Source organism: Centropristis striata, chromosome 15 (genome assembly GCF_030273125.1).
Source record: "Centropristis striata isolate RG_2023a ecotype Rhode Island chromosome 15, C.striata_1.0, whole genome shotgun sequence".
NCBI lineage: Eukaryota > Metazoa > Chordata > Actinopteri > Perciformes > Serranidae > Centropristis > Centropristis striata.
This window is the reverse complement of record NC_081531.1, coordinates 9,989,260-10,007,062: the sequence shown is the minus strand read 5'-3', so window position 1 is coordinate 10,007,062 and position 17,803 is coordinate 9,989,260. Positions and strand designations below refer to the sequence as shown.

The following is a 17,803-nucleotide window of genomic DNA, read 5'->3' as shown; positions in this document are numbered from 1 at the left end:
ACTGCCATACTTCTGTTCTTGGTTTAGTGCCGCTTGACCCATATAATCCGCGACCCCTCCCCTCTACTCTGCCCCTCCTCCACCAGAGAGGGATACCATAATAATAAAATAGGCGTGGTTCTTTAAATGGGACCGCTCAAGAAAGTAACCTAAACAACAATCACTGTAATTTTCCTCACAGAGGCGCGTGTTTAGTCACCTGATCAAATGACGTCCTTTGGTTTGGTATCATTCACATGATCATAGATTGAATAATCTTCAATCTATGATCATGTGAATGATACCAAGCATCTCTGTATCGTCTAATGCAGATTAAACATGTGTGTGAAACTCACCTTTGTTTCTCCTATTTCTAAATTTCTAGGACTGAGTGAAAGCATGGATATATAAATCATTATTTGTCCTGAGTATCTCATTATCAAATTAGCACATTTACAGTAGTTTATATGCACAATCACAATCTTTAACCTTCATTGCCAAAAGATGTGATGGGATATACTGCAGGAAGGGTGTGGCACATGCTGCCCTCCAGCAGAGCCTGGCCTTTATTAACACAAGTCAACATCAGAAAGACCTGTATGACTACTTTTCAGGGAATTTGAACACTGACCTTGGCTGAGTCACTGTACTGGTTTAACCTTTCAGCAGTCAGATGACATTTGATAACAGCTTACTTGTGGCTGGTGGCAAACATTTTCCACTATAACCCAAACCATTCGTTGTCAGGTTAATTTGTGAGGTGACGCATAATAGGTTTTTGTCTTTAATGTTTCATAAGGGTCATATTGATGATGCGAACATCCTCACATGCCAATATATCTTTTTTTCTGGTTGTCTAAGCTTCACTGACTTTATGATTTAGCATTTGTTAGTGCATATAGTTTTATCATCTACTCTGTAATGATGATGTCATGTTTTCCATGTGTCTGATAGATGTGTGAGTGCTTCTGCTACAATACAAAAAGGAGAGACCTGGACAACAGCCCATACTGCCCCTTTACAACCAGCATGTAAATATCCCACAACACAGCCTTGGGCAAGGTTGTCACAATATACCTCAAAGCTGCATTCACAAACACGACTTTGTCAGGGCAGGAGCTTTGGGCTAAGGCCCTGATAGGGTGGGCTGAGGGTCCTTAAGAACAGAAATATTAACCTTCTATGGTACGCATTATGATGCCAGTTAGAAAAAAAATGTTGTGAGTGTTTTCTGTCTTAAAATAGACTAAATGAACATATTCTGAAGAAATTTTAGAATTCCTTCTTCTACTTTTTTATTTTTTTTTTATTTTTGGGGTTTGTTGCCTGTAGGCAATATTGTACCATAATGGTGCATACTTGAAAAAGACAGTTTTTTAAATTAATTTTAACATAATTTATTTAATAAACATGTGTAAAAGATTCGGTAGCTTCAACAGGGTACAATACATAACATTTTAAATTTAAAAACATTATAAAAGGAACTTTTTAAACCGGTTTCTTGTCTGAATTTTGCCTGTAGGCTACATTTTACCATTGAACAAACAACCCATTGAAATGAATGTCTTGAACAGTCTAAGTGTATGAAACTATCAAAAATGAAGGCTTACTCACCTATCAGTAGGAATATTTTTTTTTCCAGGTGGAAAAGGGCCAGGAAATTACGTTTTGAGTGATTTTTTGTGGCGCAAAATGGCAAAGCTGTTTCCTTTGGAAAAGTCTGCAAAATAGTGTTTCAATATGGCCTCATGGAGATGAGGTGACAAATTAAAACATTGCTAGTGGTTCCCATACTCTTCCCTCTTTTTTAAAGTAATGCTTCACTCAAAAACATGTATTGCAGAAATTTGACAGGCCAAAAATGGCTATGTTGCCTGAGGACAACACTGTACCATAGAGGGAAGATTAAGGACACTTGTTTAGACGCAACAAATCTAAGCCATGGGCAGTGTCCAAACTTCTTCTCTTCAAAATGAGTTTTCCCTTACACTGGAGTATATCATTAAATAGGAGTGCACTGACTGTTATTCAAACCCCACCCTCCCAGGTGCCAAGCAGTAATCTGATGTGTCTTCTTTATCCAGCAGGTGGCCCACAGACCCAAAGTGTTGTAACATGGGGCTAGTTGTTACACAGTCACACAGTTATGACACACCATGTCAATGATGGCCTTTGTTTCCCTGTATAATAATGAGCACCTTCGAATAGAGAAATAATAATAGAAATATTTTTCCCTAAGAACTTGTTGTCTTAACCCTGCGCCATACTCCATATTTCTTGTTGCATCATGATCCTTTATTCTGAGTTTGGCAGTGGCAACAAGACTGTGTGTGTGTGTGTGTGTGTGCGTGTGTGTATACGCCTCTCTGCTGCTGCCTTAGGGGATTCTTCATATTAGTTTTAGGCCAGCCTTTATGTGACCCGGTAAATTTTGTCTGGAAAGCGTTCACCCAAGAAATCACAGTGTGTGTGTGTGTGTGTGTGTGTCTATCTATTTATCTATCTATCTATCTATCTATCTATCTATCTATCCATCTATCTATCTATCTATCTATCTATCCATCTCTCTCTCTCTCTCTCTCTCTCTCTCTCTCTCTATATATATATATATATATATATATATAGAGAGAGAGAGAGAGAGAGAGAGAGAGAGAGAGAGAGAGATATTTATATATATACGTAGTGATATTGATACTGTTGCCTGCATAAAATATTGTATTCCTTATATCTGGTCATCTGGCTTCCTTTTGATGGATGACTGATGCTGTGAGTTGTTTGTATAATTTTTATTTTTAGAGCGTTCCACTAATAATGTTTATTTCCCCATTTGCCAAATATTGTAAACATTTCCTCTAAAATGTCAACATGATAAACAAATTGATCTCCCATGAGTGATCTTGGGCCACAAAGGAAATCAATTGATATCCAACTAAAGGCTCTTCAAAAAAGCTGCTGTGTGCTTTCACTTGTTCATGGTTACACATTTAAAGAGCCGTGATCCATATCTCTGCATGTCGTAAAAGTTATAGCTATAGGCATGTGGTTTGTTTGACAGCGATGAACCCTGGGATCTGTTACGGCACGTGTTACTTATAACACAAATTTCATGTGTGGCATATTGCACATGTGTAACAGCTCGTCATAAAAGACATGAGAGATAGCTCTGTCTCTTTTTGTCTTTATTTATCTTTGTTGTAAAATCATCAGGTACAGAAGCAGAGCTAACAAAATGTTATAATATGTTTATTATAGTAGTATAGTAGTATGTTTATGTTATGCTAACATATATATTTAAAAAAAATGCTCCTCTTCTTCTTCTTCTTTTTTATTCTTTTCTTCTTTAACATATAGCACTCCTGTAGCGATGACAGTTAGCTCTTAAAGTTATGTACTTACTTGATTCCTGTGGTCTAAGGCCTTCAGGTTGAATGCACTTATTGTAAGTCGATTTGGACAAAACCGTCAGCTAAATGACATGTAATGTAATGTAATGTTTACTATTAAAAGTAATAATAATAATAAAAGTAATTCTAATTTCTTCTTTTTTTGACGAGCTATATATATATATATATATATATATATATATATATATATATATATATATATATATATATATATATATATATATATATATAATTCTATTTTTATTGCATGTATTGTCAATGCAAAGTTGAGAATTTCCACCCTCACTAAAATGGATTAAAAACAATAAAGTTAGAATAAAGAAAAGAAAGCCTTCTCACATCTAACTTGAAAAGTGTAAAAACAATAAATTACAAAAACATCAAATAAAATGTCATGTTTATTTCATGAATGATATCTGATAAGTTTATGGCACCTGATGACACATTTCCCTTTCTGGGAGCCTGGGAGCTGCTGCATGCTGTAGTGTCTCTGCTAAGCTAATCATTACGGATAATAAAGCTAGAAGGTTATATCACCCAGAGTCACTTAAATTCCAGCAAACTGCTCATGGAGACTGGGCCCAGAGGAGCGACAGTGGTGGCAGGGGGAGCAGACATGGAGCAACAGTTCAACAGACCAACGTGGAGCCGGCAGATAGAGTTCACCCTGGCCGGCATCGGCTGTGCTGTGGGTCTGGGAAACGTTTGGAGGTTCCCTTATCTCTGCTACAGGAGTGGAGGAGGTGAGATACAAGGCTGACACAGAATAATGAAACCAGATGACTCTCTGTACTTATATACTGTGCATATATAAACAGGTCTCATAACTGGGTCCAAAGCTTAACAAACTGTGCTGTTAGTGAGTCTTACTGCAGACACGTTGTCCTGTGATGATGCTAATCTAATCATGTTGACAAATTGTCCTGAATTTACATTGTTGTGCATTTCATGTAAGAATAATGGGTGGATCCATGAAAGGGTCTACCAGGCTCTGGCCCGAGGCCCAGAACCTATGAAGTTACTGTTATCAACCTTCTTGTTGCATATTCAGAGTGCTTACTCATTCATTGCAATACAAGAAGTGCAACAGTCCTATCCTAAACATTTACTTTGTCACAAAAAAGAAACCAACATGATGTAATATAACTCAGTCTTTATTACCTCTAAAGCCTTACAGATAAATCGAGGAGATTTACTTTATGCCACACATTTTCCTTTTTTCCCCCCAGCCAAGGACCGCCTAATGTATGTCCCTTGGAATAATTTGACATAATTTTTTATGCCACTAATTGAAATTAATTTCAGAGCATCCAAACTCACACATATCGAGAAAAAGAGGTTTACTTTCAGACTAAAGAAAATGTGGATTTTTTATTATTTTGAATAATACACAATGTATAATATATAGCCAATAAATTATATAAAATAAAAAGCATAATAAAGAACAATAAAAGGCCTAGCCAGGTAGTGAAATATAAAAATTCTTTAAAATACTTTGTGGAAAGGAAATAATGTTGATGTATATAATTAATGATGGAGATCATCTGCCACGGACCCAAAATTCAGCATGTACACTTGAAAGAAACCTTAGAATACATACAATTTTACGGAGGCATACCTCATACGACTTTACAAATGACTGAAGATATAGAAGGAAAATGCCAGAGCAGGATGACTTCAGCAAAATATTAGATGATACTAAAACTCTGGAACAAACTGGGTCAGTGAGTGACAGTTGACTTCCTCACTTCCTGTCAGGTGCCTTATACAATATATATATATATATATATATATGTGTGTGTGTGTGTGTGTGTGTGTGTGTGTGCGTGTGTGTGTGCTTGTTTCATATTTACACATTAATAAATGTGAAATGAAAAGCACAATGATAACAAAAATAGGCATAGCTTGGTTGTGAAATACTTGTGCAAATAATTAATGATGAATAAAAATCATATCATGAAATAAATGCAAACTATAACAAACTTCATGCATATACATATTTACATTCATATATCATTATTTGGAATTTTTATTTGAAAACTCGTAAATTTTATTTGAAAACTCTGCAGGGTTGGGATTTCTTTCACATCATTGTCACTTAATCAGTTGTGCAGCTGGAAGTAAGATAAAAAGGTTAATTTTTTTATAGAGCTATATCTCCTCTGACTTTATAATTGACACAAGATAGGGTAATGCAGGAGCACGATGACTTTGGCAAAAGTTAAATATTAGATGATTCTGTAAACCTGGGACAAACTGGGTCAGTAAGTGACAGTTGACTTGCCCTCACTTCCTGTCAGGTGCCTTTCTGGTGCCATATCTGCTAATGCTGGTGGTGTTGGGGATCCCCCTGCTCTACATGGAGCTGACTCTGGGTCAGTACATGAGGAGAGGGCCTGTCCACGCTCTGGCTAACGTCTGCCCACTGCTAAAAGGTACTCTGTCACACGAAGGAATATTTGTAGTCACTGAAAGGTGTCTAGACTGAAACACTGACATTATTATTGTCTGTCCTCAGGAGTGGGCATAGCATCAGTGGCCATAGCCTTCATCATGTGCACCTACTACAATGTCGTCATCACCTGGGCCCTGTATTACCTCTTCAGCTCCTTCCAGTCACCGCTACCCTGGAAGGACTGTAACAACACCTGGAACACACCAAACTGTACCAGTCATGCCACCAACAGCAGCTACTCGTCCACAGCAAGCCAGGAGTTCTTCAAGTAGGTTTCCCCCTACGGTGGCCCTGAGAGCTCACAGCGCTGCAGCATAAGAAAACACATGCAAATACACAAAACACAAGCACATTGAGAAAAGATCTTCATCAATTTGACAACTCAAGTGCAGCATTTAGAAAACGTGCTGCAAAGACCACAACACAATAAGAAAAAGCTCTGCAAATAGACCACAACACAACAGAAGTGTTTCCAGAGGACACTTTAAAGTGATGCACAGGTCTGGGCACACTTGTGATATTAACACATTATTTTAAGATAATGATAATCTCAATGTTATAACGATCAGGCCAGCAAGACCAAGACCAACTTGGTTCCATGATGAGAGACCAACTAAAATGTGTATCATTGATTTATTTGATTTGTTTAACTGCAATGTGATTGATATGGGCTAGCAGGCTAATGCTATATGTCACGTTATAACATGAAAATATAATTATCATGAAATAACGTGATAATATCAAATGTGTGTCCAGACATGTGCATCACTTTTAAGTGTCCTCTGGAAACACTTCTGTTGTGTTGTGATCTATTTGCAGCTCTTTTTGTTATTGTGTTGTGTTGTGGTCTTTGCAGCGCGTTTTCTAAATGCTGCGCTTGTGTTGTCAAATTGATGAAGATGTTTTCTCAATTCTCTTGTGTTTTGTGTATTTCCATGTGTTTTCCATGTGTTGCAGCGCTGTGAGCTCTCAGGGCCACCGTATTTTTCACTATGTAAGATAAACCAGCGCTGGTTCCCAGGACTGTAAAACCAGACTAGATAATGATTACATTACAGCAGGATTACAAAATCCCTTTGATAAGAAGCTTATACAACTCTTACTCTGATGTTTATGTCAGAGGTGAAATAATTGTTTTTCATACCCAACATAACATGAATTAGTGATATGAGGGATATCAGGTGAAGTAAAGATCAGTGATAAGAGTTTAAGGAAATGTGGTCTTAGCCTTGAACTTTATCACTGGTTTAATGTGTCTTTTTTCTGCAGCAGTTTCAGAAATTATACAAGTCAAACATATAGGACGAGCATTTCAACATACCATCATGTCACACTTATGATTTTCATAAAGATATTGTGAATTTCTCATGGTTTAGACAGTGGAGTGAAATCTCACATTTTGGTTTACTCATTAACGTGTTTAACTGCAGTTAGTGGATAAATGGGGGAACGGAGTGTGAGTTTTGGTTAAAACTATTTAAGCTGGAAGTGTCAGCCAAACTGACCTCACTGAAGGCCACAGCTGCACAGTGCTTGCTGAGTAAAATTAAAATATCTATATATAATACTATCCCTAAAGATCTAATAAAGAGTCATGAGCCAAGCATGGCCAGCCACACTGAGTTACTGTCGCTATACGGCCCTTCAAAGCCGAACTGCAATAATTACATATTTGGTCAAAACTGAGTTATAACTAAAAATGAACTCCCTGAAAATCTTTTTTTTCTGGTAATTTCGACTTTTTTTCTGGTAATATCTACTTTTTTGTCTTGTGATTTAGACTTTTCTGGTAATTTTGACCTTTTTTTTCTTGTGATTTTGACTTTTTTTTGTTATTCTACTTTTTTTTTCTTGTGACAAAGTTTTAGATTTCAATTTTGCTTTATTTCAGAGAAATAGTGATATAAAAATTGCAGAAACTACAAAATACAGAAACAAGTGAGATACAATTATATGAAGACTAAAATATAAAATGACTTTATAATATTAAGTCTAAAATACACAAATCTTTAAAATATTGTTCTTAAACTCTAAAAACTCTGAAATATATATATTAAAGTATAAAAGCTGAAAGAAGACACCAATATTGTAGTTACTGCACTCTGTTTATGCATTACTATTAGAACCTTTACAGCAATGCAAAACCAGAGTACACTAACTACATTTTTGGGGTCAAAGGTCAAATATATCATCATGATTTTGAGCATAAAAAAACATCATCAATAAATGTACAAATAGGTGTCATATCACTTACCTACCAGCACCCCATTTGGCTGACCAGTTTAAAAACTTTAAAAAACTTTAAAGCAGTTTTTCTCAGTTTTACCCTTTGTGTAGTTACTGCTGTTAGGCTTTGTAGGGCAGTAATAGTTATGTTGTCATGGGCTTGTGTGTCTTCTAACAGTGATGTCATTGAAGGCATCACATTTTGCCGCCTATTACATCCCTGTGTGCATCCCAATACACAGACAGCTGGCAAAGCATCTGCTAACTTAGCTAAATAACGCAGTACCACAGCTAACATTAGCCCTAGGGGTCAGCAACCTCTACCAAAAAAGAGCCAATGTTGGCCAAAAAATGAGAAAAAATGTTGAGATGAAGCCGCAAACCTTATTTTAAGCCTTGCAATGAAGATAACAGCCTACTGAGTCTACATCAGCCTTCCAATATTACATTGAAGGTCATAATGAGCATTTATTAATATAAAAAAGAACAGTGAGGACCCAAGTACAAATGAGAGGCGGGACACTGAAGAAATGCCAGTCTAGCTAGAGAAACTAACCACTCTTGAAGTTGGCAAAAATGAGAGTTTTCATAAACTTTCATAAGCTATGATGCACATTTAGTTGACTAAAATGTTAACCCAAATGCCATATATTAGCAACATATTGTTAGAAATGAAGAATGCAAATTCCTTTGGGCTGACACCAATGAAAATTAAAATGAAAAGAAATAACCATTTCATTTAGTATCATTTTTCCTCACAGCCACAGGGAGCCACTGCAGATGGCCTAAAGAGCCACATGTGGCTCCGGAGCTGCAGCTTGCCTACTCCTGCCCTAGTGCATTTAAAATGTGCGTTACACAGGTCTACTCGGTTACATTACTCCCCTGATGGGAAGCTGGTGAAACTAAAACCTATAATTGGCCGACACATCACAGCCGAACTTTTATTTGTAGAGCTTCACACCAGTCACACAGCAACAAGTTTTCACGTGTCAGTTGTTTTTTAGCTCTTTCTCTAACTGGTAATGTGATGGTAGCTTAAATGTTCTTCAATTGGCCTAATATTCAATTCAGAGTATCGAAGGCTTTATTTACTTGGTACTGTTGGCGATCCTTGATTTGCAATTAGAGTAGCTGATATTATTATGGGATGGATTCAAACGTAGCAGATTGTCATATATAAAATAATTCTGTTTACTCTAGAATAGTACAACTCATAGAAGGTTAGCAGAAAGTACAACATGTTCTCAAATATGAGATCAAATCTAATAAAATCTCACTTGTAATGAAATAAAAGCTTGTCAGAAACACAGCCTTCTTATCTGAAAAAGTGGACATACTGTTACTAATAGCTGTGGTACTGTGGTTTTATCACAGTTATTCAACCAACTGACCGTTACTTCCACCCCTAAAAACCAAATCTATGTTGGAGTCCTTGCTTCATCTCCCGCATTACAATACCGACACATTTGCATCCTCTTGCAGTAGATTGGTTTCTGCACCAAATATAATCTGCATTTTATGGTAGATAAAAAAAGGTCAATGACCAGTGTTGGTCAGATGATCACGGCGCAGCAACCAGTATTGATCAGAAAGATTTACGTCCCCAAAATAGAGCCTAGTGGGACACCTTAATATATCTGATTGCAATGACTAGTTTATTACAAAAAGAAAAAAATCTACGTAGAATGTAGTCGTCTCACTATCATTTTGTTTTTTGGCTTCTATGAAGATATAAGATGCTGGAGCAGACTAGTGGAGTAGAGGAAGGAGGAGTGGTCCGATGGGAGCTTTTACTCATCCTCCTTCTGGCTTGGATCCTTGTTTACTTATGCATCTTCAAGGGGGTGAAATCAACAGGCAAGGTGAGTGAAAAAAGGGAGAAAGTTAGACACAGACAAGGTGGAATACACTGAATAACAATCAATGTTTTTCTCTGTTTTCAGGTGGTTTACTTCACAGCTCTGTTCCCGTATGTTATCCTGATTGCTCTGCTGATCAATAACGCGCAGCTTCCCGGAGCAGTAGATGGAATAACTTTCTTCATCGTGCCCGAATGGGACAAGCTGCGCTCAGTCGAGGTAAGAAAGAAGTAAAAGAGGAGATGAGGAATTGGAAATAGCTACGGGTTCTGTCTGACACTGGTGAGAAATAAACTGGTATACAGGTACATCTAAAAAAAATTAGAATATCGTGAAAACGTTCAATATTTTTGGTCAATTATTTCATAAAGTGAAACTCATATATTATATAGATTCATTACACATAGAGTGAAATATTTCAAGCTTGTATTTTTTGTATTTTTTAGGATTTTGGCTTACAGATAATTAAAACACAAAACTCAGTGTCTCAGAAAATTTGAATATTACATAAGATCAATAAAAAAGGGTATTTTAAACACAAATGTCATGCTTCTGAAAAGTGTTTTCATTTCTATAAATCAATACTTGTTTGGGCTCCTTTTGCATGAATTAGTGCATTAATACTTGGTGGCATGGAGGAGATCAGCCTACAGCACCATGTTGCTTTTATAGCAGCCTTCAGGTCATCTGGTGTCTCTCACCTTCCTCTTGACAACAGCCCATAGACTCCTATGAGGTCAGCCGAGTTTGCTGGCCAGTCCAGCCCAGTAACACCATGGTCATTGAACCAGCTTTTGGTACCTTTGCTAGTGTGGGCAGGTGCCAAGTCCTGCTGGAAAATGAAAGCAGCATCTCCAAAGAGCTTGTGGAAGCATGAAGACTCTAAAATGTCCTGCTAGATGGCTGCTATGTTGACTGTGGACTTCAGAAAACACAGTGGACCAACAGCAGCAGAGGACATGGCCCCACATTTTTCGCAAAATTCTAATATGAGTTTTCATTATCTCTAAGCCAGAATGTCAAAAATTACAAGAAAAACAGGCTTGACATATTTCACTCTATGTAATGAATCTATATAATGTATGAGATTTTTTTTAGATGTACCTGTATATATTATAAGAGTATTCATATTGGAGTGGTTATATGGAGGAGTGGCAGTAGTGTTGTTGTGGTTATTGCTAATGGGATATTTAGTGGTAAAACATCTCTCTGTGGTTTTGTGTTTCTTTGTAGTTGTTTCATGTCTCTTCATGGTCATTTTGAGTCACTTGTGAGTCACTTGGGCCTGTGGTCCATCCATGATCAGTGGTTGTGAATGATTATCACTCTGTATTGCAGGTGTGGGTGAATGCTGCAGCACAGATATTTAACTCCATCGGAATAGGTTTCGGGTCCCTCTTGGCCATGTCCAGCTACAACTCCTTCAACAACAACGTTCTGAAGTAAGAAGCCAAAACCCTCATACACTCAGTTCTGCCTTAGTTAAGCATTAACAACAATAATCACTGGGGGAGTAAGAAAGGGATATAAAAACATCTTCTTTACCTGCAGGGACACCATGACCATAGCCATCATCAACTCCCTCACCAGCATCCTGGCAGGTTTTGTCATTTTCTCTGCTTTGGGATACATGTCTTATCTGCAGGGAATGCCTGTCAGCAAACTGGCTGTGGATGGTAAGAGAACAAAGTGTTTTAAAAAAGTAAACTTGATACGAGATGTTGGAGACTATGTGGAGAAAATAATGCCAATCATTTCCATATCTTTTGGGAGTGCTCCTCTATTATACCTCACTAGTGCAGTGTTCATAGGAAGTATGTATTCGTATAGTGGGAGATTAAGAAGATTTTTCAATTATTCCCAAATGAGGTTGTGTGTGAAAGTTGGATATACAATGAGGTGTAATACTGTTGCGTAGTGTTAATATACAAAGTGTATATTGGGTAATACATGGATGTACGTTGACATATAAAGAGACAGAAATAGTTATTTTAAGAAACTTAATCATTCAACATGGTTAGACATATATACAGACACAGATATAGGAGGGAATAAGTTTACATGCAGCACAAACAGATGGATGTGAATAATGTGAGTAAGGGTTATTAGGTGTGTTGTGGAATGTGTAGATTGATTGATAACTATTGTGTTTCATATATTGTGGCAATGCAGACCACTACAACGTCTGCAACTCCATAAAACACTTACTTTTCATAAGGTACCACACCATCCAGCACATACACATTGAACATTGATATTCGCTGGAAACTATTAGAATATCATTGGAAAATTGAACCTTGTAGCGCATTTTTAAAACTCCAGAAGATAGGTAGGCTAAATAGACTTACAGATGAGATGAGTCAGGGTGTAAATCCAGAGTGACTTGTGTTACTGACCAGGTGTAGGCCTATCACACAATGGGGCAGAGCTCCCCTAAAAGGCGTCCAATCGGAAACAGTAACACGTAAATAATGATATTTAGAAAAATGAATTCAAAAATCTTCAAAATCGAGGATGCACATCTTCATGCCCTGTGCGAGCCACATATGAAATCTTGGGTCAGTCTGACTAACGGTCAGAGAGATATGCCCTAGACACACATCCACACACACACACACACACACACACACACACACACACACACACACACACGTGTGAGATGTTAAATGCTAATGGGACAATGCTGAACGGAATCAATAAAAAGTTAATTTAAAAAAACAAGTTAATTTATAACTTCAGCTTCAGGGATATTGGTTTTATTTAACTTCTGTTTAGAGAGTGGCATTGTCATTGTTACTCTGACCTCACAAAAGACATGATTTTGTCAAATTCTCACACAAATAGGATAAAATGAGAAGGAATGAAAAACACGTTGTTCTCTTCTGATGACGGCTCGCCTTGTTAGCCACCTGTCAATCAAAGGTAGCCACGCCCCAAATCATACAATTCTTTATCTTCTATGTTCTTCTAAATGGGGCCATTATTTGAACTATTAACATCAAATTGTCTTGAAGAACATTTCTTACAAGCGGTTGAGACTATAGTGTTGTCCTAAAAAAAAAAACTTAGCGCCCCCTACTGGAATTTTTGGTAGAATGCAGCTTAAGGCACTTCCTGGTTTTCCTCCCTGCTCAGACCCGGAGGTTGCCGCCTGCTGTGACATCATAACATTCTGCAAAAACAGTTTTCTCTGGTCAGACATTTGGTCATGTACTCAATGAGTGACACTATTCTTAAATGTGCACTTTGGGTTACAACTGGTGATTGTACAGATCTTCTGTGCTGCCAGAGTGGAGATGTAAGCAACATCCATCATTAAAACATCTGCTGTCATGGCTACATACGAAGCTGGACAGACATGGATGAAAACTGCAACTTTACTGGTTTGCGGAAGCTACAAGGCAGTCATTCTAGTTTCAATCAGCAATACTACACTGACATCTTGTGTGTTTGTCAACCTAGGTCCAGGACTGGTTTACATTGTGTACCCACAAGCCTTTGCCAACATGCCAGTGGCTCAGCTCTGGGCTGTGATGTTCTTCTTCATGCTGCTTTGCCTCGGCCTGGACAGTGAGGTAGTCCATGCGGGAAAACATTACAATCATCATCATCACATCAGTGATAATGTTCCTACAGAGCTACAGTATGACTCAAAATTATTTTTTTCCCCAGTTTGCGATGGTTGAAGTGATGGTGACCAGCCTCATGGATCAGTTCTATCAAAATCTGATTCAAATTTTCAAGCGGAAGGAGCTGTTTGTCCTTGCTATTTGTGGTGTAGCGTTTCTTCTAGGAATTCCTTGTGTCATGCAGGTAATCACTGTCATTAACTGCAGCAACTTTAACCGGAGGTGTGGACTCACTATTGTAATGACTTAAGACATGACTCGACAAAATAAAAAAAAACAAATACAACTCAGCTTGGACTTTAACGCCAATGACTTGGGACTTTACATGGACTTGAGCTTTTCGACTTGAAAATCCCCAAGCCCTTAAATTTAAAAGCATGTTATTTAAAAATCCACTTTGTTTAAACCAATGTGACAGCATTTAATCAATTTGCAATTGAGAACAATGAAGTGCTAACATTACCTTACTGAGTGCCAGTTAGCACCAGTTGTTGAAATGCAATTACAGTCATGGAAAAAATTATTAGACCACCCTTGTTTTCTTCAATTTCTTCTTCATTTTGCAGCCTGGTAAGTTATATTTGTTTGGACAAATATAATGACAACAACAAAAATAGCTCATAAAGTTTAATTAAAGAGCTGATATCTAGACATTTTCCATGGTTGTCTTCATAATAACCAAAATCATCATCAAGAAAACCATGGAAAATGTCTAGATATTAGCTCCTAAAATAAACTCTTATGATCTATTTTTGTTGTTATCATTATATTTTCCAAACAAATGTACCTTTAGTTGTACTAGGCTGCAAAATGAACAAGAAATAGAATAAAACAATGGTCTAATATTTTTTTCCATGACTGTACATTGAGTGAAGAGCACATTTTGACTTGTATAGGGCTCAAAACTCAAAGTTTAGGACTTGGGACTCGAGACTTACATGTGAAGAAAAAAACCCCAAAACCAAAAAAGACTTGGTCCCACCTCTGACTTTAACCAATGTATAACCAGTCTCTGGTCGTCTCTTTTCAGGTGGGTATCTACGTGTTCCAGCTCATGGATCATTACACTGCCATAGTGTCCATCATGTTTCTTGCATTCTTTGAGGTTGTAGCCATCTGTTGGTGTTATGGTGAGCAACATGTTCAATTTGGTTTCTTTTTTCAGTGGCCACTGTATGTAATTTACTTCAATAGTAGACATATTCTTACACTTTTTAGGCTATGTGTACAAGATCCCAATAGATATGGTATTTTTAAGACAGATGCCATTTTGGGAGTGGGAAAAATCACTGATTATTAATTACCAATATGGCATTTGATATAGTGATCTAGTACAATTTTTGGAATAAAAGCAGTGGGTGCTGCACCAATTTATTATCAATGTGACTCTTCAAGGATACTCAGAAGGTTGCTTTTCATAAATGAATAACTTTATGAAAGAACATCTGAGATTATTATTTAACATTTCTAGATATGAAAACAGAAATGATTATACATTTTAAAAAATAAAAATAGTTAACGTTTCAAAATCACCGCAAGCATTTTTTTTTTTGCAAAATATGTTTGCAAACAAATTTTTCATATCAGGGGAGATCGGTCAGTTTATACAGTAATATAGATAATAACCTAAATCATTATCAAGAAAACCATGGAAAATGTCTAGATATCAGCTCTTAAATTAAACTCTTATGAGCTATTTTTGTTGTTATCATTATATTTGTCCAGACAAATGTAGATTTAGTTGTACCAGGCATTAAAATGAACAAGAAATTGAAGAAAACAATGGTCTAATAATTTTTTCCATGACTGTATAGTGATCTAGTATAATTTTTGGAATAAAAACAGACCTTTTCTATGTGGCTGCTGCACCAATTTAGTGTCAATATGACTCTTCAAAGATACTCAGAAGGTTACTTTTTGTAAATGAATAACTTTATGAAAGAACATCTGAGATTATTATTTAACATTTCTAGAAAACTGAGAGATGTTTATAAATAAAAAAATAAAAAAATAGTTAACGTTTCTAAATCACGGTAAGCATTGGGGGTTTTTCTGCAGTATACGTTTGTAAACAAATGTTTCATATCAGGGCAGATCGGACAGTATATACAGTAATATGGATACATAGTCATGGAAAAAAATATTGGATCATTGTTTGATAATAACCCAGAATCATTTTCAAGAAAACCATGGAAAATGGCTAGATATCAGCTCTTAAATTAAATTAAACTCTTATGAGTATTTTTTTGTTGTTATCATTATATTTGTCCAAACAAATGTACCTTTATTTGTACCAGGCATTATAATGAATAAGAAATTGAAGAAAACAATGGGTGGTCTAATAATTTTTCCATGACTGTATGTTTGCAAACAAATTTTTCATATCAGGGCAGATCAGATAGTATATACAGTAATATGGATATTTATGTGGTGATAGATCAATATAGTAAATAATAATGGCATGGCTGGTGTAATAAAGTAGCTTTCCCTGTGCAGGAGTGACGAGACTCTCAGACAACCTGGAGGAGATGACTGGAAAAAGAGCGAACATCTTCTTCAGGATCTGTTGGCTCATAGTTGCTCCTCTGCTGATCGCTGTAAGTCAACAGGCTTTTTTTTTCTTCATTTCTATTTACAGGGTTTGTACGGGTGCAAATCCTTGAAAATGCTTGAATTTAAATGTTGTGTTCACAAGGTTTTAAAAGTGCTTGGATTTTGGATAAAGTGCTTGTAAATGCTTGACATTTTTACTGTATTTCTCTTGCAATCTGACTATATCCATCTATAGACTATAGATAATCACATGTTCAATGTAAAAAATAATGAGTAGCCTATCTGAAATGAAGACCGTTCCTCCTAAAAGTACAATACCATTCCTGGTGGTATGGTTAAATGAAATCTCCCCCTTTTAGTATGTAAGTACATAAGGTCGAAGCTTGAAAGTCCTTGAAAAATGCTTAAATTTGACCACTGCTAAAGTGTACGAACCCTGTATTTACGGTTTGTACCCAAAAACGGATACTACTAAGACACTGGAGGAAAAAACAGCCACCTCCTTATGAAGAATGGACTACAACAATGGCACAGTTAGCTTCCTACGAGAGGGTGACGTACTCCCTACTGGATAGACTGGATCAATATATGCTCACTTGGAGCCTTTTTACTGACTGGTTTTCTGTGGGTTAATGGTTGCCGTGTCATTGATTTGGTGTGCTTATCTGTTGAGAGGTGTCAGCGTGGTGGTCTGTGGTTGTTTGTTTTATTTTGTTTGTTTGTTTTTCTGTTTTTTCAACTCATTTACTGAAAAAAAAGAAAAAGAAAACAACTTAGGAAGTGAATTCCTGGCCTTGATGGCTCCCTGATTGAATAAATGGATTCCTCCCTGTCTGTAATATTTGTTTGTTAAACTTCAATAAAAATGTCATTACAAAAAAAGATTTGTACCCAAAACCATAACTAAGCTCCATCTAAAAGTGTAAAAACTCAACAATATGTGCTTATTCTTGTGGCAGGTCATCCTGATTTTCTCCGTCATCCAGTTCAAACCAGCCCGCTATGGCGACTATGTCTTCCCTCCCTGGGCTCAGGGGGTCGGCTGGGTTATTGCCATGGGCTCCATCATCTGGATTCCTTTGGGTGCTGTTCACACACTGTGGGTGCTGCCTGGCTCCTTCATGCAGGTGATACACATTTGACATTGCAGGTAGTGCATGTGTTGCTATGTCATGGTCATATCAAGCATTAATGTTATTGCTACTTTTCTTCTACAGAGACTAAAGCTGTCCATCAGACCATACGCGCTGGATGAAATGTCAAAGATGCCGTATTATGAGAGGGGAGGAAGAGACGCACGTCCAGGCGTTTTTGTCATCAGCGCCGACATCCAACTACCTGAAAAACCTCAAATTCAGAGAGATCTGTGATACCTGTTTACCTAACTGCCAAAAGGGCATTTTTTTATTAAGCTTAAGTTAATCACAATTATTGTTTGCCATTAGTTCTAAATCTTAAACAAACTTCTGGTAAGCTAAACAGAAGTATAAAACAGGAATTATTTATATGATTGTGAAAATGTGATGCTACAATCATGGGAAAAAATATTAGACCACCCTTGTTTTCTTCACTTTATTATTCAATTTAATGCCTGGTACAACTAAAGGTGCATTTGTTTGGACAAATATAATGAAAAAACAACAATAAAAAATAACTCACAAGAGTCTAATTTAAGAGCTGATGTCTAGCCATTTT

At 36.9% G+C, this 17,803-nt stretch overlaps 1 protein-coding gene across 1 annotated transcript; it reads left to right on the top strand.

The window, feature by feature from the left end:
- Window positions 1–4,000: 4,000 nt before the first annotated feature.
- Window positions 4,001–17,645, top strand: si:ch211-283g2.1 (sodium- and chloride-dependent GABA transporter ine). The gene is made up of 13 exons (XM_059351846.1): window positions 4,001–4,126; window positions 5,684–5,818; window positions 5,902–6,106; window positions 9,797–9,929; window positions 10,011–10,145; window positions 11,265–11,368; window positions 11,478–11,602; window positions 13,389–13,501; window positions 13,599–13,739; window positions 14,586–14,685; window positions 16,052–16,152; window positions 17,068–17,235; window positions 17,326–17,645. Exons 2-13 carry the CDS (start codon window positions 5,710–5,712, stop codon window positions 17,476–17,478), a joined length of 1,587 nt encoding a protein of 528 aa, XP_059207829.1. The 5' UTR covers window positions 4,001–4,126; window positions 5,684–5,709; the 3' UTR covers window positions 17,479–17,645.
- Window positions 17,646–17,803: the final 158 nt, after the last annotated feature.